Source organism: Branchiostoma lanceolatum, chromosome 1, assembly GCF_035083965.1.
Source record: "Branchiostoma lanceolatum isolate klBraLanc5 chromosome 1, klBraLanc5.hap2, whole genome shotgun sequence".
Lineage (NCBI taxonomy): Eukaryota > Metazoa > Chordata > Leptocardii > Amphioxiformes > Branchiostomatidae > Branchiostoma > Branchiostoma lanceolatum.
Window position 1 is genome coordinate 673,563 of NC_089722.1, and position 26,438 is coordinate 700,000.

At 44.7% G+C, this 26,438-nt stretch overlaps 1 protein-coding gene across 1 annotated transcript in view; it reads right to left on the reverse strand.

Moving 5' to 3' along the window:
- LOC136421443 (uncharacterized) overlaps positions 1-16,131 on the reverse strand; it is a 31,847-nt gene extending 15,716 nt beyond the window's left edge. Inside the window, exons 1-13 of the mRNA XM_066408755.1 lie at positions 15,740-16,131; positions 14,784-14,888; positions 13,404-13,787; positions 12,368-12,472; positions 12,188-12,220; positions 11,636-11,995; positions 11,253-11,333; positions 6,136-6,498; positions 5,209-5,313; positions 4,021-4,232; positions 3,470-3,713; positions 2,148-2,207; positions 1,050-1,433 (exon numbers count right to left, since the gene is read on the reverse strand). Of these exons, the coding sequence (XP_066264852.1) occupies positions 1,050-1,433; positions 2,148-2,207; positions 3,470-3,713; positions 4,021-4,232; positions 5,209-5,313; positions 6,136-6,498; positions 11,253-11,333; positions 11,636-11,995; positions 12,188-12,220; positions 12,368-12,472; positions 13,404-13,787; positions 14,784-14,888; positions 15,740-16,019 (2,716 nt within the window). The 5' untranslated portion in view covers positions 16,020-16,131. The remainder of the gene's footprint in view (positions 1-1,049; positions 1,434-2,147; positions 2,208-3,469; positions 3,714-4,020; positions 4,233-5,208; positions 5,314-6,135; positions 6,499-11,252; positions 11,334-11,635; positions 11,996-12,187; positions 12,221-12,367; positions 12,473-13,403; positions 13,788-14,783; positions 14,889-15,739) is intronic.
- Between the last annotated feature and the right edge of the window lie 10,307 nt (positions 16,132-26,438).

Consider the following 26,438-nt stretch of genomic DNA (forward strand, 5'->3'; position numbering starts at 1 on the left):
TAGTAATCATAAAACAGTGCTAAACTTTCTTCCAACACTAAGGCATTCACGGATCGAATTGATCCAATTGAGAAACAGAAACAGTAGTATACCATACATCGTAACACTGCTGAACAAGGACAACAAGCCTTAACGAACTGTGAATCTGACCGGCTGCCACGAGCTTAGTTCGATACACTACGAATGTGTGTAACTTTTAATTCGTGAAGTAAGTGGAAGAAATTTTTTAATTGTAATAATGTATGTGCTGTCAACAGTGTGCAATAATGTAGTTTTAAACATGTTTTAAATGTGTAAAGTTGACAGACCAATTCAGGGTCCCTACATGGGACCCTGCCACCCTGTCACTGTTTTGAATGTGAAAAAAAAACAGTATTATTATTATATCTGAAGAAGGCGAGATTTATCTGACCCTTACTTCTTCGTGACCTCAATAAAAAAGCGACCTGCATGCCGATTTGAGCTTATCATGAATAAACAAAGGTTCAAAGAAACATACAAACAGAGAAACAAAATGGCTTTTTACGACAAAAACAGCAGACAACTGCAGACTAGGGGTGCCTTGAGATCTGTCTAAGGTCAACTTATCAACTATGATACAGAATTCCCAAACGTAGTTGTAGAAGATGAGCTCAGTATTTGCATTTCTTTGCAATACTCATTATGGGAAAACAGAATGACGGGGGTCGATACAGACTTCCATTCACCTTTGACCTAGCTGGTGATGACGTCAGACTTCCGGAAAGGGACGGGTACTGAGCAACGGGGTTTTCAGTTATCCTGAACGAGACGAGAGGACTGGTCTAAAATTGGAAGAGTTCTCAAATATGTTGGAGTAAGTTAAATCCTTTTCCATGAAATAAATTTGTCTTTGAAAAATATGTCGTATCGGTCACGTTTGAACGTATTTTACGTATGCGGATCTATAGTCCAAAATTTTACAGATTAAAGCGACTAGTATCTAGCATAGCGACTGTCAAACACCACTTAGTTACACACTGTAGATATGGCGTTTTGTAATGGCTGACAATAAGCATAGTATTACTCACATGTTGTGCAATAAGCAAGATTGCAGTGTGTTGGTTTTTGTAACTTGTAGACGTAGTAGTCGCCAGGACAAGCCATGACGTCGATCTCCCAAGACCAGTGACATTCGTCATTTCCCCAGAACGCGCACGCGGTTCGGGTGACGACACCCTCCTCTACGGTTGGATGCCGTCCTTTCATCCACACAGGGGCGTGTGTACCGCAGCGACGGGTCGATAGGGGGCGCTCCGTGGGTATCATCATGCTGCGTCTTCCTCTCATGAAGCGATGCCATTGGCCGTTCTTTATGTTGCTATCATCGTCGCACGTCTGACTCTTATTCGTATTGCTCACATGTCTCCACAGATTGTCTATTACGTGGTGCTGGGCACAAGGCAGACGATCAACTGTAAGGATACAAAAGGAAAACGTTCTTATAAAGGACAGTACTGTTTTTTTTCTATTTATTCTCTTGGACAGACAAGGACGACATGGCACTGCACTCGAGTTTTTAAATCGTATATTGATAATGATAATGATAATAAAAGACCTTTATTGTGCATTCATGCCCAGCGGGGCTAGGTACAGGTCGTCTAACTTAACACATGGAACATACAAGGACATAATACAACAATACAAGCTGTAAACATATAGGGTAGACAAAACGTGTTATTAAACTAAGCTAGTCCAGTAGAGTCGACTTCTTCTCGCTTCTTTGTACATGTGTAAATATATGAGCAGACAATATTTCTAATACAAGGATTATCCTATATTTAACGGTGCCACGTACAGAGAACAATAAACCCATTTCTACACCTGGGTGAAGTGAGGAAAGTCGCGTAAATTGCCTTTCCCAAGGGCACAACATCGGTGGCGTCAGGGGAATTGAACCCCGGACCGCTGTGTTAATTCTAAATTAAATGAATTAAATGAAATAATAAATCAATTCTGGGTCGAACACACTGCAGTTACGCTACACGACCCCCCCCCCCCCCCAAGTGCTAGCATCACTCAACGAACATCAAATAAAATCAGTACACAGTCTGAAGTTTAATAACTTGCCCGGACCATGTGTATATACATGTACGCTATGTCAACTGTAGGATGGTTTAGTTCCTTACCTGACTCGTCAGGTACTCCGGAGCCAACATCATCATCTTCATCGTCACTCGGGAACGGTTCTGTCAAAGGTGACAATGTCGCCAGTGGAGAAAACAAGCATTTAGTCATCATCATCATGCTTGCGGATTTAATTTGGTGAGATACAATCAATAAAATTTTTCCAGTACGATCTGACCTTCATGGCAGTTAACAATGCAGAACCTGTGAGTCCAGTGTCTCTTTCAATCATGTCAATAAAGTTGTGTGAGGTCTTCCAACTCTGCGTTTTCCCTCGGGTAGCCACCGCCGCTTGTTTTCCCTCGGGTAGCCAAACATTTACTAGCGTGGTAAAACTATTCAAATTCTATTTTACACACTCTCCAATGACAGATTAACAGTGGCTAGAGATTAGTATAATGTGATAATGACATGAATATGAAAATATAGACTACAAAAACGCTGTCCTGTTGTAAGGAAAGTAGCCTGTGTTTACACAACTCTCGGCCGGAGGTTACTGACCCCCACCCCTGTAATGGCCGGGGTGCTGGGGGCTGGCAGTTACAGGACCGGCGGCCGCTAGGAGCGCGATTTGTCAGGCTATAAGAAAAGAGCCCACGAGATAGCGCAGAGATTGAATGCAATCCGGTAGTATCGCTGGTTCTACCGATCAGAGTCTCTGTCAATTCGTTAGGGTGGTCTCAATTTAAAAATCCTAAATTTCAAGTAAATCCTTTGATCTCAAGCGACATGAATCGAAGTTGAAAAGTTCCGACTGCCTTTAAAGGTAGTCTCCAAGCAGACCTCACGGTTGCAAAGACCGTATCCAGCTGGCAGAAGGAGTTTTTATTGCAACGACGGTGCCTGACAACTTCTCTGGCTGACTGGAGCTTCTCTGGCTAGCTTGTATGATTTTGGCACAGTGGAGATCTGCTTGAAGATTATTTAAAGGTAACTTCTTTAAATCCGCTTGCTTTTGATCTAGATCTCTACTGCAGGTTTGGCGATCTGTCAGAAGGCATTCTCTTCCCGGCACATTGTTACAGGTTTACGTAGTAAAACCTTTGTTGGATCCGTCCGTATGTGTGGTGGGCGCAATCTTGATTTTGTGACGTCGCAGGGTAGCCAAACCATTTCATTGGGAGGGGTGTTTTTTGGGTCGCTAGCGTTCTCTCTATTTTTAACAAATCGGCACACAACTATCACATATTCAACTCATATAAAAAGTAAAATTCAATACCAATTCATATATATAAAAAGACCCCGTAATCGGTAAACTAACATAGCAAACCTAAAGTATATGTAGCACAAATAGTTAACTCTATTGTCCTGTTGTTTTTCTCACCTGCATACACTTCTACCTCACACAGCGTCAGGATTCTGTTCTCTCCGGGGAGGCGGATCCCGACGTATCTTCCGTGTATCCCTCCGCACCGCACGGCCATCTCGTCTTCCTCCGCGGGGAAAACGTGACTTCGCCCGCACTTCGGGTTCGCCCCCACGTCTTTCGAATTTCCGACGTGAAGTTCGAACGGGGTGATTCTCGCTGTCACCGAGTTTTTCTGCGCTCTTCTGTTGACGATGACGACCTTGTCCAGAAAAGGACAAGAAATAGCCATGCCTTAAAGTATCAGACTTTTCAACCTAGGATTGATGTGTTTAAAAAAATCGTATTTTCCTAGAACGATGATATATGGTGGAACTCGTTACAACCAAGTACCGTGGAAGCATCCTCATTAGACAGCTTTAAACAATGCATGCAGTTAGATATGCGAAGGTTAGACGTGATAGGTCGTTCGGCGGAACATAACCAGCTGCTGCTGCGCCGCGTGCCTGCGAAGCTGGTGTGTTACGCCGAATGGCGGTTGTACCGGCTATATAGATACAAATACAGACCTTGCCGATCGGGTGCGATGAGCCGAGATCCACGTACCACCAGGGGTTTGTTGTACCGACGTCCCAGACGTTGTCACGAAGGCTGGCCGCGGTGTGAGTACAGGACGCGCCGTACCAGTTCGTGCTGCGGTCTCCGTCAACCGCGTTGCTCGAGTAGCCTGCGTCCCACAGGGAAGACTGCTCCGTCGTTTTGCCAAGAGCCAGATTCTTCCCTGTCACAACAAAAGGAAAGAATATATATCTTTGATACGTTGATGAAGGTTAGACATCCAGGTAGTAAGATACGCCAAAAATAGTTACTCAAGCAACTGGATAAATTTTGACACAGTCAGACGTTTCTGACAGCATCCACTTTTTACTATGCTCAGCAAATGGTCCTCCGGTATGAGTGATGCGGAAATCGTCGTCTTCCGCCTTCGCCTTCTCTCGCTATTCCACCCTTCCCTTTATTCCCTATTACCAAATCTCCCATTACACATAGTATCCTATTTTCACACATAGTCACTGGCGAAAGACAGCGGATGTTGTTTGAGACGTCCGACTGTTTCAAAATTGTATCCAGTTGCTTGAGTAACTATTTTTGGCGAATATATATCTTTGTCTATATTTCTATATCTATATATCTATGTCTTTGTCTATCTGTATATCTATATATCTACATATATAAGTGTGGCGTCGGTGTGGCGCAACGGTTAGAGCGTTGGACTCAACCGACCAATGGGCCCGGGTTCGATGCTCACCATGCCCCGACGTTTTGCCCTTGGGAAAGGCTCTTTACACGACCTTCCCTGGCGGCGAAGTGACGTCTACCGAGCCTCTTAGGCTAATCTGTCTAAAAGTGTCCCAAAAACACACTACGGATTTAGTTGCCGATGTGCCAACACCTAGACCATTTGCCACCAAGAACCGAACAATCTTTTAAAAATATGTATGTGTGTTCCTGTTGTACATTAATCTAGGGCCCTGCGTATATTCAAGTGCGCATGAGTTCCACAGTAACATTTTTTTGGTTTAAGTAAATATTGCGGGGAAGAAGATGTTTTTCTGCTTTGACCCATCGTTGGGCAGTCTGGTTACCAAACCAAGGAAATTACTTATTCGGCTGCAAACTTAACCTAAACCAAAAACATGTTAAAACGCAACTCATGCGGGCTTGTGACCCACGCACAAGTGTGACAGGGGCTTTACCTTTGTTGTTTGACTCCCCAGACCCAACGTCGTCCTCGTCATCGCTCGGTAATTCATCAGATATGGACGGAGTTGGCGGATATACTGTCGTCTGTGGGCCTCCAACTGTAAAAGGAAAGACAGATAAAAAGCTCATCAACCTTACTGCCTTCTTTTTTTTAACAAAAACACCCCTGCAGTTACAAAATAAATGTTAGGGGGCTCAACCCGCCACCACTTCTTCATGACATCAAAATCTGCTACTGAAAACCAAACACGCATCATGTCTAAGACAATCAGAAAAAAAAATGCAAAACGAATATTACTAAATTGCCAGGAGGGCCGGCACCTTGATCTTTGCCTTTCCAACACAAACCCATAGCATTACAATCTATCTGTACTATCTTAAGTTATTACAGCAAAACCTATGCTTAAAGCAAACAGACGAAAACATACAGACGCACCGAACAAAATGCCTTATACGGAGTTAATTATACGCAGTCACTTAAAATATGTTTTTTTAATTAAAATAAAGTACAGCAGTTCACCAGGAGATGTTGAGTTGAATGAGCCCTTCAGCTTAGCATCAGTAACTGCATGAAATGACCACAGATCCTGGCGTATCCTGACGTATTCTGACGTATCCTGACGTATTCTGACGTGATCCGGAACCGAAAGAATCCGAACGGATCCGGGGCCGTATATTTCTCGGCAGGCTATTATTGGCATCCAAATATTGGGACTCAATGTACCACTTGCATATCTGAGTTGTGCAAATACGTACTTACACAACTTGTGTAAGTGGTACCTTAAGTCCCAATGTTTGGATGCGCATTAGCCCGCCGAGAAATATACGGCCCCGGATCCGTTCGGATTCTTTCGGATCTTAGGTTCCGGATCACGTCAGGATCCGAGGCCATTTCGTGCAGTGATTTATGCCACACTTACCACACATAATCCCCTTGATGCAGACTCCGAGTGTTGTTCTTCGCACGTTCCACGCAGACAGTCTTGTGGTCTGCTGGACGTCATCCTGGCAGCTCTTCTCAATGACGTTATTCCTCGCAAACGCCGGCCCGGGAGAGTCGCCGCTATGCCCGTGCCAGCACCCAAAGTTCCCCCCGGATGCGAGCAGTTGTCTGGCGTTTTTGTACCCAGGAATACTCTTAAGCAGTTTCTTACACGGGGTGTCGTGGTAGGCGGTGTCTCTCTCGTCGATGTAGCACATAGTCCAACCGTCCGGAACCCCGTAGCCGCTGGACTGGTCGACTACTTCCGTGGCCTGCCGCAGTATGTTACCGCAGCAGTTCCCTATTCAACGCAAAACAGCAACTTGACAAGCAATTTACATCAACATCTTTAGACGGACCATTTTTACCACTTTTCTTCATCGCCAACACATACCACATATAGGACGGTTGGGGTGATTCAAGTTTCTATTTCCCTGGATTGATTTAAGAACAACTTACATACGACAGACAAATTTGGATATTATCAATTGTTAATAGCAAATGGATTAAAGGAACACAGAGTAAAGAATATTGCTCCTTGGAAAATATATCATTTTCTGTAATTCTACTCGTAGATAACAAACATATTCTCGACATACATCATATCATCATAACAATACTCCTACCTTGACATACTGATATCCAAAAGACAGGTCTTGCTGCCTCTAATGAAGTTTACTTACTCGGCTCTTTATCAGGTGCAGCGGTTGTATCGTCTAGTGCAGTGGTTGCATCGTGGGGTGTGGCGGTTGTAACATTCTGTTCTATGATAGAACAACAGTCAAGAAAGAAGAGACATTATGTAATCCTTAGTCTCCATTTTGCCATGTACTAAGGGAGAACGTTGTGGATAATTAAAATGAAATAAGATATCAGGCCTCGGTAGATATGGTCATCTTGATAATGAGATCTATTTGGTTAAGAGGAAAGGGAAAATTCTTATTACAATCATGTCTATAGATTCGGCCCGCTAGAAAACCGACCCTGGACTCTTTAGTAGTGACATCCCTTTATGGAGCCTGTGAGCTCCGCACTACAGCAAACATTTACTTATAATTGTCATTAAAGATACGATTTCTCAAAATACCTGTTGCGCAGAAGGCGTATCGGTTCCTATAGCCATAGGCGCACCATTCTGTCGACTCTACTCCACACGCACCCTTCCCCCAGTTGCTCATGAACTGGTACACACCGTGCAGCAGCGGACAGCCATTTGGACTAACACCGCACATTTCCTTGGATACTTCATTCATCGGGTTGCGATCTTTCAAGCCCGTGATTACGCACGAGGAGGAGCAAAACCTACACCCGCTGTCCCCGGGGCACGGCGTCACGAATCCGGCCGCCTCACACGCGGCCTTCACGTTGGCTGACGTCATTTCTCCGGTCACAGGTACTTTGAAGTAGTGCCAATCCTTGTAAGTAGCCAGGTATGACACCTCCCGTTCTATAAAGAGATGACATGTCAAATCATAAAACTGAACGATTTGGGACAAGGATTGTAGTTTATCATAACTTCTAAATGAACGTTAGTATCTTTTCTTTTTTGAAAGATTGCTGGAATCGAAGCAGGAACTTCAAGATAGACATGCAAAAGGAGAACCTTTTGTGAAGGGGGACAGTTTGTCTTAAGTCTCACCTGGTGTGTAAGGTTCTCCGGACCCGACATCGTTTGCATTGTAATAAGGACAGAAACAAAGAAATGTTATTATAATATTTTCCTTTGCACAGATAATCACGCTGCCCCTACGGCTGACTAAGCTATGGGAGAGAGTGAGAGAGATAATCATCTTACTGAAAGGATCAGTCACAATGGCAACTTAGAAACCCCAAACATACAAACTGTCTAGTTTCTCACCTGTGACATAAGGCTCCCCGGACCCACCGGACAGAAACAAAGAAATTTTATCAAAATATATCCCTTTCCACAGATCATCATTTTAGTGAAAGGAGTCAAAGGATCAATCACAACGGTAACTTAGGAACGCCAAACATACAAACTGTCTAGTATCTCACCTATGACATAAGGCTCCCCAGACCCAACGTCGTCCTCATCGTCGCTCAGTAATTCATCAGAAATGGAAGGAGTAGGGGGAGGGGTTGTCGTCTGTGGGGGAGGGACTGTCGTCTGTGGGGCTCCAACTGTAACAGGAAAGACATATAAAATGCTCATGACGCTTACTGCATTATTCGCTTAAAGTTAAATCTATAGGCCCTGGACCTTATGTTGTACGTGCCCATCTAGGTAGTAGTTGTGCCTCTCCGTACTCTACGGAGACATTCCTAAAAGGAGGGTATGCTAAGTTCTCAGACAGGAAAGAAGATTTGAGAACTGTAGATATGATCATCTTCATAATGAAATCTATCTGGTTAAGAGGAAAGTCAGGAATACCATCATGATTCGGTCCACTAGAAAACTGTCCTCTTTCACAATCTCCTAGTCCTGTGGTAGGTGCAACATCCCTACTCTGTAACCTCGAACGGGGGTGGAGATTGGGTAGTCGCTAAAGGGAGGGTCCCCCGTCCGATCTAGACAGGCTTTGCTAGCCGTAGGAACTGGACGTTAAGCCCCCGGCACGAGATAAACGCGGTAAGAAGAAGAAAACTGACCCTGGATTATTTAGTACTGGCGTCCCGTAATGGAGCCAGCAAACAGTTCCTAAGTATTGTCATCATAGATAAGATTTCTCTAAATACCTGTTGAATAAATTCATCAGTCACGTTTCATGACAGTTACGAGAACATTCTTCAAACAGTGACTTAGGCAAGAAGATCGTCACAAGTCTCGGCCTAGTCTCGTGTTCTCGCGAGACTAGGCCACTCCGTGAACAAGACGGACAGGAGTCGTCGAAAATTTGGAGGTGCGTATTTCGCTAACCTTTCCTAAGTCACTGTTTGAAGAATGTTCTCGTAACTCTAAATACATGATGTTGCACACAAGGCGTATCGGTCCCGCCGTACGGAGCTTCCATAGACGCACCAACTTCCGGACTCTGAGCCGCAAGCGCCGCCGCAAGAGCCGCCTTTAGTCCAGTTGTTCATAAACTGGTACACACCGTGCAGCTTCGAACAGCGGTTTGCGCTCGGAGTTGAGCCACACAGCTCGTGGGACACCTCCCTCATCGGGTGTTCACAGTCAAGCAGGCCCGTGATGACGCAGGAGGAGGAGGAGAACCTGCACTCCCTGTCCCCGGGACATGGTGTGACGTATCCGGCCGCCTCACACGCAGCCTTCACGTTGGCTGACGTCATTTGTCCGGTCACAGGTACTTTGTAGTAGTGCCAGCCCTTGTAAGTAGCCAGGTAGGACACCTCCCGTTCTATAAGGAGATGACATGTCAAATTATAAAACTGAACGATTTGGGACAAGGATTGTAGTTTATCATAACTTCTAAATGAACGTTAGTATCTTTTCTTTTTTGAAAGATTGCTGGAATCGAAGCAGGAACTTCAAGATTGACATGCAAAAGGTGAACCTTTTGTGAAGGGGGACAGTTAGTCTTGTGTCTCACCTGGAATGTAAGGTTCTCCGGACCCGACATCGTCTGCATTGTAATAAGAACAGAAACAAAGAAATGTTATCAGTCAATTTTTTTCCTTTCCACAGATCACCATTTTCGTGAAAGTAGTCAAAGGATCAAGCACAATGGTAACTTAGGAACCCCAGACATACAAACTGTCTTGTATCTCACCTATGACATAAGGCTCCCCGGACCCAACTTCATCTTCATCGTCACTCAGTAATTCATCAGATACGGACGGAGTAGGGGGAGGAACTGTCGTCTCCGGGGCTCCAACTGTAACAGGAAAAAAAATCAACGGCTCTTGGTGGATGTCAATGTGCAGATGGTGGCAAATCCGTACTGTGTTTCTTTGGCACACATTTTGACAAATTAGCCAAAGTGGCTCGGTGGGCGTCACTCCACCGCCAGGGAAGTTCGTGTAAAGTGACTTTCCCAAGGACACAACGTCGGGGCATGGCGAGTATCGAACCGGGACCTCAAGTCCAACGCTCTAACCATTATGCCATACCGACGCCAATTTAAAAGGAAAGACATACAAAATGCTCATGACGCTTGCATCATTATTCACTTAAATTTGAATATATAAGCCCCGACTCATATGTTGTACGCGCCCATCTAATTAGTAGTCATATGCGTTACTTACCACAAAGGGTGCTCTTAATACAGACTCCAAGTGTGGTTCTTCGCACGTCCCACGCAGACAGTTGTGTTTCCTGCTGGAGACCATCTCTACAGCTCTGATAAATGACGTTATTCGACGCAAACGCCGGCCCGGGAGAGTCGCCGCTATGCCCGTGCCAGCACCCGAAGTTCCCCCCGGCTGCGAGCAGTTGTTCGGCGTTTTTGTACCCAGGAATTCCCTTCAGCAGTTGTTTACACGGGGTGTCGTGGTAGGCGGTGTCGCGCGCGTCGATGTAGCACATTGTCCAGCCGTCCGGAACCCTGTAGCCGCTGGACTGGTCGACTACTTCCGTGGCCTGCCGCAGTATGTCACCGCAGCAGTTCCCTGTTCAACGCAAAATAACGCAAAATAGCATTTTGAGAAGAAATTTACATCAACATCTTAAGACCGACCATTTTTACCACTTTTCTTCATCGCCAACACATACCACATATAGGACGGTTGGGGTGATTCAAGTTTCTATTTCCCTGGATTGATTTAAGAACAACTTACATACGACAGACAAATTTGGTTATTATCAATTGTTAATAGCAAGTGGATTAAAGGAACACAGAGTAAAGAATATTGCTCCTTTGAAAATATATCATTTTCTGTAATTCTACTCGTAGATAAGAAACATTAGCCTCCGTTGCAGGCTCTGAAGCGGCTTTTGGGGGGCTAAATAATACACTTTCTGCAGCCACCCCGTAGAAAGTGTATTATTTAGCCCCCGAAAAGCCGCTTCAGAGCCTGCAACGGAGGCTAAAGAAACATATTCTCGACATACATCATATCATCATAACAATACTCCTACCTTACATACTGATATCCAAAAGACAGGTCTTGCTGCCTCTAATGAAGTTTACTTACTCGGCTCTTTATTAGGTGCAGCGGTTGTATCGTCTGGTGCAGTGGTTGCATCGTGGGGTGTGGCGGTTGTAACATTCTGTTCTATGATAGAACAACAGTCAAGAAAGAAGAGACATTATGTAATCCTTAGTCTCCATTTTGCCATGTACTAAGGGAGAATGTTGTGGATAATTAAAATGAAATAAGATATCAGGCTTCGGTAGATATGGTCGTCTTGATAATGAGATCTATTTGGTTATTACAATCATGTCTATAGATTCGGCCCACTAGAAAACCGACCCTGGACTCTTTAGTAGTGACATCCCTTTATGGAGCCTGTGAGCTTCGCACTACAGCAAACATTTACTTATAATTGTCATTATAGATACGATTTCTCAAAATACCTGTGGCGCAGAAGGCGTATCGGTTCCTATAGCCATAGGCACACCATTCTGTCGACTCTACTCCACAGGCACCCTTCCCCCAGTTGCTCATGAACTGGTACACACCGTGCAGCAGCGGACAACCATTTGGACTAACACCGCACATTTCCTTGGATACTTCATTCATCGGGTTGCGATCTTTCAAGCCCGTCAGGACGCAGGAGGAGGAGCAGAACCTGCACCCGCGGTCCCCGGGGCACGGCGTGACGAACCCGGCCGCCTCACACGCAGCCTTCACGTTGGCCGACGTCATTTCTCCGGTCACAGGTACTTTGAAGTAGTGCCAATCCTTGTAAGTAGCCAGGTAGGACACCTCCCGTTCTATAAGGAGATGACATGTCAAATCATAAAACTGAACGATTTGGGACAAGGATTGTTGTTTATCATAACTTCTAAATGAACGTTAGTGTCTTTTCTTTTTTGAAAGATTGCTGGAATCGAAGCAGAAACTTCAAGATAGATATGCAAAAGGAGAACCTTTTGTGAAGGGGGACAGTTAGTCTTGTGTCTCACCTGGAATGTAAGGTTCTCCGGACCCGACATCGTCTGCATTGTAATAAGGACAGAAACAGAGAAATGTTATCAATCAATGTTTTTTCTTTCCACAGATCACCATTTTAGTGAAAGGAGTCAAAGGATCAATCACAATGGTAACTTAGAAACCCCAAACATACAAACTGTCTTGTATCTCACCTATGACATCAGGCTCCCCAGACCCAACGTCGTCCTCATCGTCGCTCAGTAATTCATCAGAAACGGAAGGAGTTGGGGGAGGGGCTGTCGTTTGTGGGGCTCCAACTGTAACAGGAAAGACATACAAAATGCTTATGGCGCTTAAGCCGGCGTCACAATTCATGCGAGTGTCGGCCGAATTTGTAGATCGCCCGAAGTTCGCCGAATTTCAAAATCGCCCGAGTGTCGACCGTATTTTCCAATGAAAATCTCGGGTACGTCCGTCGAAAACTAGAAATTAAAAATCCCGCATGGGATGGTGCCATCTCTTGGACATGGGCGAAGTCAGAATCGACTAACCTCAGTGGTAAAAAGGCCAATATTTGGATCAACTTTGATTTCTAAAAATCGCCCGAAGCCCGCGTAATCGGCAGGACGTCGGCCGTACTTCGTCCGAAAATGCACATTTGAAGCTCGCCAACACGTCGGCCGAGCTAAATTTCTTATTTGTGACAGGGGCTTTACGGCATTATTCGCTTAAATTCAAATATATAAGCCCTGAATCGTATGTTGCACGTCCCCATCTAAGTAGTAGTTATGCCTCTCTGCACGCTACGGTGACCATCCTAAAAGGAGGGTTTGGTGAGTTCTCAGACAGGAAAGAAAATTTCAGAACTGTAGATATGATCAACTTCATAATGAAATCTATTTGGTTAAGAGGAAAGTCAGGAATACCATCATGATTCAGCCCACTAGAAAACTGTCCTTTTTCACAACTTCATAGTCCTGTGGTAGGTGCAACATCCTTACTCTGTAACCTCGAACGGGGGTGGAGATTGGGTAGTCGCTAAAGGGAGGGTCCCCCGTCCGACCTAAACAGGCTCTGCTAGCCGTAGGAACTGGACGTTAAGCCCCCGGCACGAGATAAACGCGGTAGGAAGAAGAAAACTGACCCCAGACTATTTAGTACTGGCATCCCGTAATGAAGCCTGTAAGCTTCGCACTACAGCAAACAGTTACTAAGTATTGTCATTATAGATAAGATTTCTCACAATACCTGATGTTGCGCAGAAGGCGTATCGGTCCCGCCGTACATAGCTTCCATAGGCGCACCAACTTCCGGACTCTGAGCCGCAAGCGCCGCCTTTAGTCCACTTGTGCATGAACTGGTACACACCGTGCAGCTTCGAACAGCGGTCTGCGCTCGGAGTCGAGCCACAAAGCTCGTGGGACACCTCCCTCATCGGGTGGTCACAGTCAAGCAGGCCCGTGAGGACGCAGGAGGAGGAGGAGAACCTGCACCCGCTGTCCCCGGGACATGGTGTGACGTACCCGGCCGCCTCACACGCAGCCTTCACGTTGGTCGCCGTCATTTTCCCTGTGACAGGTACTTTGTAGTAGTGCCATCCCTTGTAAGTAGCCAGGTAGGACGCCTCTCGCTCTATAAGGAGATAAAATATACATAACTTTATTGCAAGTTCATGCCCGAAGGCTAATTGCAGACAAACAAGTACATGGAAATACATGAGAATCGACATAGTTATCTAGTCTACTATGAAAGTTCTATGTTAACTATGGTTGACTATGGTTGGGTTTGACTTCTTATTTCTTCTAAAACAAATATAAATCAAACGGAATGATTTCATCATAGCTTCTATATGAACGTCGCTTTATCAAGTTGAAACAACTGACACCGACAAAAAACATTGGCCCAATATTATACTTCAAAAGAATACATCTTATTGAAATAAATTACATTCGACCCATCACACAATGACACACACAACAGGGTTAAAACTCTCATCTATCGATGGCATAACAATTTTCTTCACATGCATAAAAACGGAACATGATGCCATTACATCTTGGTACAACCGGTAATTGGTTTTCCTTATTTGCTGCATTGTCATTCTTTATTCGTTGATGAAGGTTAGACATCCAGGTAATAACATATCTATTCAGAGTTTTGGCATAAAACCTAGTTCTACAAGATCCTTCTTTAGTCACTGACGAAAGATAGCGGATGCTATCTGGAACGTCTGACTGTTTCAAAATCTTATCCAGTTGCTTGAGTAAATATTTTTGGCGGACATTCTTTATTGTCTGTCAAATACCAAAACTAGACACAAGAAAGGACAACACTGAATTTGAAGAATGTACTTCGGAACTAAGGGTTCCTTAAATTATCAGTACGTGATGAAGATGGGCAGAAACAAAGCAACCCTCTCAAACTATCGTCATCATCAGTGTGGAGCAAATATGTATCTGTTCTGTATTATACAATTGTAAACCCTGCAGCAATTCAGCACTGGCTGCCATTGCACGGGTAATTTCTGACCTATAAACCATTATCATTATTATCATATTTCCATACATCTACGTTTTCATGAAAGCACCAGTGCACGATGTTAAATCAGAAATCTGTCTTGTATCTCACCTTTGCCGTTCTGCTCGCCAGACCCAACTTCATCCTCATTTTGACTCAGTGTTTCATCAGATATGGAGGGTGTTGGGGGAGGCACAGTCGTCAGCGGGGCTCCATCTGTTGGAGGAAAGACGAATGAAAAGCTCATCAACCATGACTGATTATAAATAAAATTGACTTAATGATTGATACTAACATTGTACAAGTAGTGATGTGTAAATTGCCATTGCCATGTATTTGTCTGTCCCTAAGTCCCTAACTGATGACTCTCAAACATCAGCTGTGCTGCCTAGAGAGTCAGTGTAGTGTACTGCATGTGACATTTAACAATAGATAAATAAATAAAATCCTTTACTAACTTCTGTCGCAACGTTGTCATATATCACTTAAAGATTAAGCTATGAGACCCAGCCGTTTATTCATTGAATCAAAAAGAAAAAAGTAGGGGTTCTCGATGTTTCGATGTTTTGTCAATGGTAAAGACCTTGACCTTTAAATGGAGAGAGAGAGAGAGAGAGAAGGAGATAGAGAGAGAGAGAGAGAAGGAGAGAGAGAGAGAGAGAGAGGGAGAAGGAGAGAGAGAGGGAGAGAAGAGACGTAGAAAGGAGCGAGAGAGAGAGAGGGGGAGAAGGAGAGGGGGAGAGTGCGTAGAAAGGGAGTGAGGTAGAGAGAGAGAGAGAGTAGGAATTACGTAGTTTCTTAATGCATATTGCACTCTGAGTCAAAGAACTACGACTGGAACTGTACTGCATGTATCATGACTTTATGATTGGTTATTATTGTTATTATGTAATAAGTCGCAGTTTGTGTTCTGTATATGTGAAACCAGGAGTACCTAAAAAAACAGGCTTGCCTGAGTGTATTTTCCCTGTGTAGATAAATAAAATGAAATGAAATGAGCAACGTCTAGCTATAGAAAGTACATAGATAGATACGATTCAAATAGATTCAAAGAAAAGCAGTCCGACCTGTAGTGCAGTATGCGAGTAGACACACTTCCGGTTTGTGTAACTTGTAGACGAAGAAACCTCCAGGACAAGCCATGACGTCGATCTCCCAGGACCATTTGCATTCATCACCGCGCCAAAACGCGCACACCGTTCGAGTGACAGCACCCTCCTTTGCGGTTGGATGCCGTCCTTTCATCCAGACTGGAGCGTGTGTACCGCAGCGATGGTCCGATAGGGGGCGCTCCGTGGGCATCTTGTCGCCGCCCTCCCCCGAGAAGCGGTACCATTGTCCGTCCATCACTTGACTTCTCTTGTCGCATAGAAGGACTTTGCCGCTTGTCTTAGTGTCCACCTGATTGTGCACGCTTCTCTGTGGCTCATCGAGTACATGGTAGTTTTGACAAGCGCGATGGACTGAAGCGTAACGGAAGGGAAACCATATCATACATTACGTTGATGAAGGTTAGACATCAAGGTAAGAAGATACGCCAAACTGGATAAGATTTTTAAACAGTCAGACATACAGCATTGTCTTAGCTTACTATTCTATTGAACCATCTGAAATTGTCTTCACTTCATTAACATATCTATTCAGAGTTTTGGTATAAAACATAGTTCTACCAAATCTTTCTTTAGTCACTGACGAAAGATAGCGGAAGCTGTCTGAAACGTCTGACTGTTTCAAAATTCTCTCCAGTTGCTTGAGTATCCTTTTTTGGCGCATGTCATACATTACTTTGATAATCTGAAACAACTGACATCGACAAAAAGGAACTGGACTAATATTAAACTAATGCACTATACATCTCATAACTTATTCAACATTTCACCTAATGGGACTAAACCATAATACCCTAAACCATCAACGATATGGCATTTACCATCACATGCATAAAACAGTATAGTGCAGGATGTCATCACAACTTGGTACAACCGATAATTACTTATTTGTTTCATTGTCAAAAAAAAGTTCCTTCCCGCACCGATGATGCATAGGGCGGCGCCCATCTCCGTTTATTGTAGCACTTTCATTTTTTTTTAATTGTAGTACTTTATTTTGTGTATCAAAACCAAACCTAGATACAAGAGAAGACGAAACTGAATTTGAAAATGTACTTCGGGACTTTACGGGCTCCTAGATTTCTCGGGAAATCTGTCGGTAAATCTTTAGAGGGACAGGAACAAAGGAATTTTATCAAGTTTGTCATTTCTATAGATCATCGTTTCAATATCAAATTAGAAATGTCAAACTGTCTTGTATCTCACCTTTGGCGTCCGATTCCCCAGACCCGATGTCGTCTCTATTATCAGTCAAGAAACCATCAGATATCGGAGCGGTTGTCACGGTAGGGGGAGGCGTTGTCGTCTGAGGAGATTTATCTGCCGGACAAGCAGAAACCAACTTCATCAAACTTAATTCACTCATTCATTTAGATCTATTATAATGGTAAAACACTCACACACACACATATACATACATACATACATACACACATACACACACATGGACACACGCACATGGACACACACACACACACACACACACACATACATACACACGCGCGCGCACACACACATACATACATACACACATACATATATATACGTACATACACACATACACACACACACAAACATACACACACACACACACACACACACACACACACACACACACACACACACACACACACACAACACACACACGAACGACATAACCTTCTCGGCGATGGTAACCAAGAAATCAGTGTAATTCATAGTTTGCATCTTACCGTTTCCCTCGGGAACTTCTTTCTGTTTGTCCAACGCACCGGATCCATCTTCATCTTTATTGGCTACAGCCTTGATGACGTCATCAACCGTTACATTTTGAATGCCTGTTGAGGTAATGATTTTTTTTTTGCATGTTAGCAATATATACACAATCAGGAGGGGACGGTAACGCGACAGGACGAACAAATTGCTGAAACTAAAGAGCCAGTTGCCAAATTAGTTTGTTCAAAGGCATGTTGAATACGTGTTGAGTTCAAAGTCGTTGTCTAACTTTTTACTCGGATTTTCAGTGAGGTTGCGACCGAACTTACCGACTGCCTACAATGGTCTACGACTATGTATTTGTCTAACCAGTTTAATTTTTAGGACATGTCAACGACTGCCCCATGTATGCCATATGTTACTTTATCTTACTCTTAAATTCGGGCTTATACGCGAAGGTTAGACGTGACAGGTCGTTCGGTGTAATATAACCAGCTGCTGTCGCTCCGCGTGCCTGCGAAGCTGGTGTGTTACGCCGAAGGGCGGTTATACCGGCTATGCAGATACAGGTACAGAAATAAGATCATCTCCTTACCTATGCCACAATATGTCAGACGGCAGGCTTTAACTGGTGTCAACTTGTAGATAAGGAACCCCTCGGGACACCTCTTCACGCGTATAGTCCATTTCCAGGCGCATGTATCTCCCGCGAACCGCGCGCACGCCTTTCGTTTGACCACGCCGTCCTCATACCTTGAGAGAGAGATATGCTTTTACAGACTATTACTACTAAGACAAACTTCACCTTATCTGGTACACAGAGCGAAACTTCACCCTATCTGGTACACAGAGCGATATTTTCTATGTACTGTTGTCATGTCCGACTCCTATATCCATGTACATAGGTCAATTTCTCCATAAATCATTCGAAAAGCGAGACAGAATTACCCATACATGATATACATGACTATATATTGTAACAAATACACTGGTTTCGAAAATATTTTGTACTTAGAATTGTAGGATAGATTAGCCTTGTAGAACAGATTAATTATTTCATGCCATACACTGTACCATGTACGATTGTTGAGCAATAAAGTTCACTTCATTTCACTTCTACCTCGGGTTGGAACCGTTCAGCCAGACGGGGGCGTCCGAGCCGCAGCGGTGGTCGGACGGCGGGGGCTCCGTCGGCATGGCCGCGCCCGCCTCCCCCGCGAACCTGTACCAGCGGGCCTTCGCGAATCCCTCGGCGCTGTCACAGCGGCGAGGCGGGTGCCGTTCCTCAACCTGGACACTTCTCCAGGGTTCCCGCAATATGTGGTACCTGGATCCGGAACAGTGTCGGTCTGTTGGGATAGACATTACATCGTGTAAGCAGCTGTTAAAACACGTAGAGTTTTCACAGTCTTCGCAGCCCTCGTCAAAATGACAGATATATTACTTTGAACACGTGGCATCGGGAGTAAGACTTTGCCGCATCGCTGACTTTCTCCCTCATCGCCTCTCCCTCTCTCTCTCTCCTTTTCTTGTCCTCACTCTCTCCCTCTATCTCTCCCCTCTCTCCCTCTTCCCCTCACTCTCTCTCTCCCCTCTCTCTCCCTCCCCTCACTCTATCCCTCTCTCTCCCCTCTCTCTCCCCCTCTCTCTCTCCCTCTCTCTCTCCCTCTCTCTCTCTCTCCCTCTCTCTCTCCCTCCCCTCACTCACTCTCTCCCTTTCTCCCCCTCCCTCTCTCCCCCTCTCTCTCTCTCCCCCTCTCTCTGCCTCTCCCCTTTTTCCCCCTCGCTCCTTTCTACGCCTTCTCTCTCTCTCTCTCTCTCTCTCTCTCTCTCTCTCTCTCTCTCTCTCTATCTCTCCCTCTCTCTCTCCCCTCTCCCCCCTTAGTTTGCCTTTGTAAATCCCTTGCTACTTTGCCAAGCAGTACTGAAAGGAGACACCGAGTTAAGACAACACGAGTCTGACATGTGACAGACCAGCAGGCTGAAATCTGGCAGGGTGAGACTTGACTTTGCTTTTACTCCAAGCAGACGTTCGGTTCCGTCTGGGTTTTGACGTAATTTTAGGCGTTTTTTCGGGCTTTCTATTCTATCCCGTTTTATTCATGTCGCTGAGTCGTTTGGATTGTCGACATGACGAAAACGGGATGGAATACAATGTAGAAAATGCCTGACAAAAACGACTACAATCTCGTCAAACCAACCCGGGAGCCGAGTCTTCGCGGGTCGCTGGGAAAAAAGTAGAAATTGGCTACGGAGATATGGTCAAATAGGCCTCCATGGCCAAAGTCCCTCGGCAAATATTCTCCCTATAGCCGGCGCGGTTAGCCTGGTAGAGACTACAAGTACATGCCGACGGCCCAATAAGTCTGCCACCGAGGCTAGCCATGTACCCATGAGCATGTTAGCGTTACATCGAAAAGCTTTCAACGCGCCATGGCAGAGATCCAAACTGCCGGCCGCAGATGTAAACTGTGGACGACTTGTCGAGTAAACAGAGCCTTAAGTCTTTGTAACCCGTCAACGCTGCGGTGGGGTTCTAGTATGCTAGTCAACTGTGGTCGTCCTTTTGTCGTGTCCCAGCATGACCTATGACTTAGTTCAAGGTTGTTGATAAAAAGCGGGCCGAATTGTTTCTTACTAGTACTTGTTTGAACCTTGGGCTGGTGTGTGGCGGAAAAATAGAAGCCCATAGAAGTTATTTTTTTCTTCTTCTTGAGCTCTTGCGTTATTCCATTACGCATCATTTGGAGCGGGATTGAAGTACTTTACCACTTTCAGTTCACACACACAGTCACACACGCAGGCATAATTTCAACATGAAACATACACGTACAACGCATAGAAAGGGTGCTGTAAATCGCGTGGTTTTTATTTCGCGGTAAGGAAAAAATGAAGTGTTCGAGGTAGTTTAAAGTTCGCGTTTAAAACAACAGTAGCGCTACAGTCATAGGTGGGCAAAAGTTTCGCGGTAGTTTTTAAGTCCGCGCTGAGAGTTCACCACGAAAACCGCGAACATTAAACCACCGCGAACATGTCTGCATTTACAGTATGCTAGTCAACTGTGGTCGTCCTTTTGTCGGATACCGGTTTGACCTATGACTTAGCTCAAGGTTGTTGATAAGTGGGCCGAATTGTTGCTGAGTTATTTGAGTCGTTCGTGGCCGGTGTTTGGGCGCACGAGCCGGTTCCGATGTGGCCCATTGGATACTGCCTTGCCACCGGTCCATCTGCTTGGGGATAAGGGACTAGTAGGGACTTATAGGTGGGCGGTCGTCAGAGGGTCGGGTTAAAAACAATTTCCTAGGCCCTCCCCCCAGGTCAAATTTTTTTCCTAGGCCCTCCCCCAAAGCCATTTTTTCTAGGCCCTCCCCCTTCTATAGCTATCAACTCTTGAAAAAATATTCAGATACGGGGCCCAAGCAGATACGGGGGCTCAAGCAGATACGCCCCTCCCCCCCTCCCCTAAAAAATTTTGGGGGAAAATCGTTAGTAAAACGCTAGTGGGTAGGCCTGTTTCATGTACTAGTCTGCCATTTGCCTGGACTCTTCGAAACTTTGGCTTACCTATTGTTTCGCATGAAACTGTATAACTTTCAAGTTTCACAGGTTCACATTCGACCCCGCAGATACAAACATCAATCACTACAAACACCGAAACTACAGAAACAGGTGAGAAGTGGTATCACCCCAGAGTTTCATAAGCCAAGGCCATGGCCGCAACTTACCTACAGGATTTCATGCCCCCATACATTCATGTACAATGCAGAAATGTTCGCGATGGTTTTATGTTCGCGGTTTTCGCGGCGACCGTTTCACCGAGAACTTAATTAAAATCACCGCGAACATTTTTGTCCATTACCGTAGCAGTATGTGACTATAGCGCTGCCGCGAAATTAAAACCACCGCGAACACTCAATTCTCTCCTTAGAGAGAAATAAAAACCACGCGAACTTAAATGCATTCACAGTAACCACTACATATACCAGATCCTCCCTTCTACATGAAGTAACGTTACATATATATCTATACGTTTGCTATAACAACAAACATGGATCCAACGGTTCTTTTCCTGCGGTTTATTTGGTATTGCTAACCAAATGGGCAACCACAGGCCGCTGACAATGCACTCAAACGTCCTGAAAAACAAACTAGCAAGATTTGGGACAGGGGCCAAAAGATAACATCCACTCAGGGCTTTGAAGTTACATGTAGCTGATAGCTACTTAAAGTTTGCTTCAAGTCGCAACGTGCTGCATTAAGAAGTTAGAAATCAGTATGACGTTTCTAACAGGGTTCAAGCTAGCAACTTGTTAACAAAACTTACAGGGCGAAGTCAGCAAGTGTCATAAGTTATACGGCCCGCGGTAAAAGTTAGACTAATCACAGTATGACTGGTAAGAAAAGAGTCCTACCTGAACGAGGCACGGAAGACGCCAGGCAACTCAGTACAAGCATGACGAATGTGCAAACAACAACACAAGTCAACCACTGTTGCGCCATGTTTTCTTCGCTAACCGACAGCACTGCGAACACTCCCCTCCGCTCTGTGACCGCCGCTAAGGCCAAGTGATCAAGCCAAGACTGCGGCGAGTGTGCGGCTGCGGCCTGACTTATGTAGCTGACAAGGCTGCCAAAAGTTTCGGGCTGACTTCGGAGAAATCCGCTGATCTCAGCCCGGGCTTGTCACGGCACGGCACAACACGCCCACTAGGTCATGACCTTCGGGGTACCAACACCGGATGTACTCCACCGGAAGTTCCCCTTACCTTAAAGCCACCTTAAACGTTTCAAGACGTCTTCAATAAATTCTCGCACATGCTACGAATGTACGTAAGTTCAATAAAAGTCTTGTCACTCTTAAGATGGAGACTGTTTTAGTAGAAGATGATGTGCATTTTGTTTTCGACCACCTTGCCGAAGGAAAGTCCCTCAGCCGCCTCGGAGCGTGTTTTGGTTGGCTTCGCCAGCCTGTCAACATGATTCGAAGCATTTGTCTTGAAGTAAAGCCTGGTAGCGGGCCAGCTTAGGGGTGTTTTAACGGCTTTTGTCAGCCTATCTTTGCAGTAGGCTTTCTAATTCAAGACCATTACTGTCGCCCCTCAGTAATTGAAACCAAGAACCTAATACTGTAAATGCATTTAAGTTCGCGTGGTTTTTATTTCGCGGGAAAATTGAGTGTTTGCGGTGGTTTTAAGTTCGCGGCAGTGCTATTGTCACAAACTGCTACAGTATTGGACAAAAATGTTCGCGGTGGTTTTAAGTTCGCGGTGAAACGGTCACCGCGAAAACCGCGAATATAAAACCACCGCGAACCTTTCTGCATTTACAGTAATTCCCCGGCATGAGCTTATGAACCGAGCGGAGGGGAACGCTTGCAGCCCCGTAGAGATACCGAGGAGCTCCCGGCGGTACGATGTTACCAGGCTAGTGGAGCTGGGACGAGAGGGGGTTAGTGTGTGTGTTTTTACTTAGCGGCTGTTACGCGCGGAGAGTGGTTACTAAGCTTGAATCGAGGCCAACGACCTACAGGCAAGCCTGGGCAGGGTTGGTGTTTCTTCTTTTCACTGGAAACTTTCCAATTCCATTGTCATTGAAAGTTAGGCCGCGAGAAGGAAGTCGAAACAAAGGGGACGATGACTCAATACGCAGGGGGGCAGTTTTGGGCATCTGCTGGCACCCTGGTTGGCAGCAACGGCCTCTATTTTCTACGGAAAAAGTATTAAAGTTACAAATCTTTGCAAATTGAAAATTACGAGATGGCTCTATATGATATTATTTTGATATGACGAACACCATTTTTCAGACGACTGTCGTCAACTTAGCCTCTACCAGTGAATAGTATGCCAAGGGTAGTCCGCTATAGAGGGAAGTTGAATAGTTCCTTGGTACAAGGAGGTTTAAACCTCCTTGCTTGGTACAAATAATTTAGGGATTAATTTGATTCCCTTTGTGGATAGCGACTTCTCACAGGCTCAATGGGTCTCCTCGATTGAAGGCTCTGCATATCTGACTACCCCCGGCATACTATTCACTCTATCAGGACAATTTCTACTATTTTCCCTGCGATCCGCGGAGCCTGTAGAGGCTATCGTCAACTAGCCTGTGTACCGTATCCTCAGCAGGGACCGCTGGCTCAAGAAAAATCGCTTGCGAACCACAGTTAAGCGAATTTTCTGAGCCAGCGGTTACTTAGCAGGATGGTACGGATTGGTACCCAAGTTAGTTGACGACCGAAGGAAACGAGATTTCAAAGATATCACTAGTAGTCATTAATGGCCGTGATTAATCAAACAGTTCCTTTAGATTTTCGCTGAATAATTCTGCATGTTTGTGAAACACCGCTATTACATTTTTTTTTTTTGCGAACCGGTCCTATAATAAACTTTGAATAATAAACGAGATTTCAAAGATATCATTAGTAGTTATTAATGGCTGTGATTAATCAAGCAGTTCCTTGAGATTTTTGCTGAATAATTTGTCATGTTTATGAAACACCGCTATTACATTTTTTGCGAACCGGCCCAATAATAAACCTTTTCTCCGGCTTGAGTGCAATATCAGGTAGATCAACAGGTGGCGTTCTAGCTTCCTTTGCTATTCTTGGAAGCCGGAAGCCACGTAACGGGGTCATCGAACTGGAAGAGGTCAGGGAGTTCTTTGTACACCGCGTTATTCAATATTCCCAACCGTGCCTGGATCCTGCACACACGCAGCTGTTTATTTCAAATAGCTGGAAGCACATTTCAAGCGCTACTCTGAGTGAGTGGATTCATGTCAACATGTACAGTTATCATGACAATTCATATTGTAGCTATTCTACCTGTGGTCCTTATTAACACACATTGCACAAAACAACAAGACACAAAAGTATATACACACAAAAAGTAAATTTAAATATAAAACATTTTTTTTGTTTACGTGAGCTCCATAAAACATATACTTTAAAAGAGGACAGTTCCGTTCGAAAATAATAAAATCTTACTACAACGCGTTAAGTGTACCGACTACTACCGAGTTTTCCCCCCGTTTTTAAAAATTCCGAGTTTATTTTACCCCGGGAGTTCATGTGAACAAACGTTAAGTGTACCGAGTTTTTCCCCCGGCACAGAAAACGTGCTCACATACGTCATACATACACGTACAGAATGCCTGCCCGCCCAACCCTTAATCTAACGGATCTCCAAGCAGACCTTTAAAGGGGCAAAATGATGAGTTTTTTTTTCTTTTTTTCTTGATCCTCGTGGGTTTGGGATTCATGTTTGTCAACATCAACCATGAAAAATGGGTATATTTTAGGCAGCGTTTGTGTGAGTGTGCTGCTGCATGAAATACATGTTATGTTCACTCTATGTATTTACATAATGTACTCTTATATAAATATAGATATATAAATGTCTTTGTACACAACCGCTGTTTTTTCACCTGTTGACGTTTCGGCGGGCGGTCTACTACCTTCCATATGGCAAGACTGACTTGCGTTACTTCGCACTGCAGTTAGGTGTCGCTGTTGCAGTGGGAAGGATGCGGTCCCAAACGCGAATGAGCGTGTATCTCCCCCCATCGTGGTTTACGACCAGAGTAGATTCTATAATAATAATGGTTTATTGGTCAGAAATTACAGTGGTAGCCAGTGCTGAATAGACCGATCCCAAGGCCACGCCCCTTGTTCGATTTCGAACACCTCCGTCAAAAACAGGGTTTGACGGACCAAACATGGCTGCCGCGGCTATGTTGAAAATAATGCCACTGACTTCGGTTTAGCTTTTGTGGCACTGAAACCATTTCAGAGCGGGCCAAATAAGAATGCTATGTCTTCTTTGTTGAAGGCTGTATCCACCGGGCAGAGTTGTTTATGGAGGGGGTAGGTGTAGTTGCGGTGAGAGCGTAATGTTTTCGGTCAATGTTACAGCGGTATGCGCCGCATAGCTTTCCCTTGTCGGTGGGCATCAGCGCCCAGTTTCTGACAAGCATCCGATGCACGTGTAAAACAGGGTTCACATATCTGTGACAGGGTTCCTACTGTATTGACTGCATGCATAACAGCTGCATGGTATTTAGTAACTAAGAATTAAAATGCATCCTTTTACTTCCCTGTTCACTTTCAAGTTAACCAGTTTCACACACCAGTAACTGAAGATACGAAACTTTGCGCTAGCGGACTTTGTAGTAGTCAGCATGTGGTACAAGCTTCCTCTCCTTGAGTGCCTGATCTGTTTTCTTTTTAAATTCGTTTTTGTTCTGAACATGCATTCGACCTATACAGTGGAAAACCTGTCCCAGATATACGTACCCTGCTTTACACGTGCCATTTCTGCCCCGCAAACGCTGTTTTTGACGGAGGTGTTCTGAATAGAACAGGGGGTTCTATGGGTGTTCTATTCGTTCGATATGGTGTTCGACAGGATCGGTCTATTGGTGCAGGGTTTACAATCATAGAATACAAAAAGAGATACATATTTGCTCCACACTTGCACTTTGTGGAATTGTCGCAAGGGTCTGGGCGGCTGTCAGTCGGCGCCGGCAGGTGACCTCAATACGACCTTCCCCAACAGAAGTCAGGTTCCCATTCACACCTGGGTGGAGTGAGGAAAGTCGTGTAAAGTGCCTTTCCCAAGGGCACAACATCGGGGCATATAATTCTATAGTCCGCACAGGAGCCATATAATTAGTTGTAGTTAGTTGCAGTGCGAAGAAGTCAATTTCGCCCTGATGAAGGTGGAAGTTGTTCCAGCGAAACGACACCAGGTGCAAAACATGTACATGTGTATGTAACTATTGATTTACCAACCTTTCAAAACTATTTACGAAAAATAAGTATAATATGTGAAATAAGATTCTACATAGGGATTAACTACCCTCTTACAAGGCTTCAGAGGCGGCTGGAAAGAGTAGAAGTTAAACAAAAGCACGTAGATAACATGCAAGAGGAGTAAGTACGCTATAGGGTTACAGCTTGCCGCTC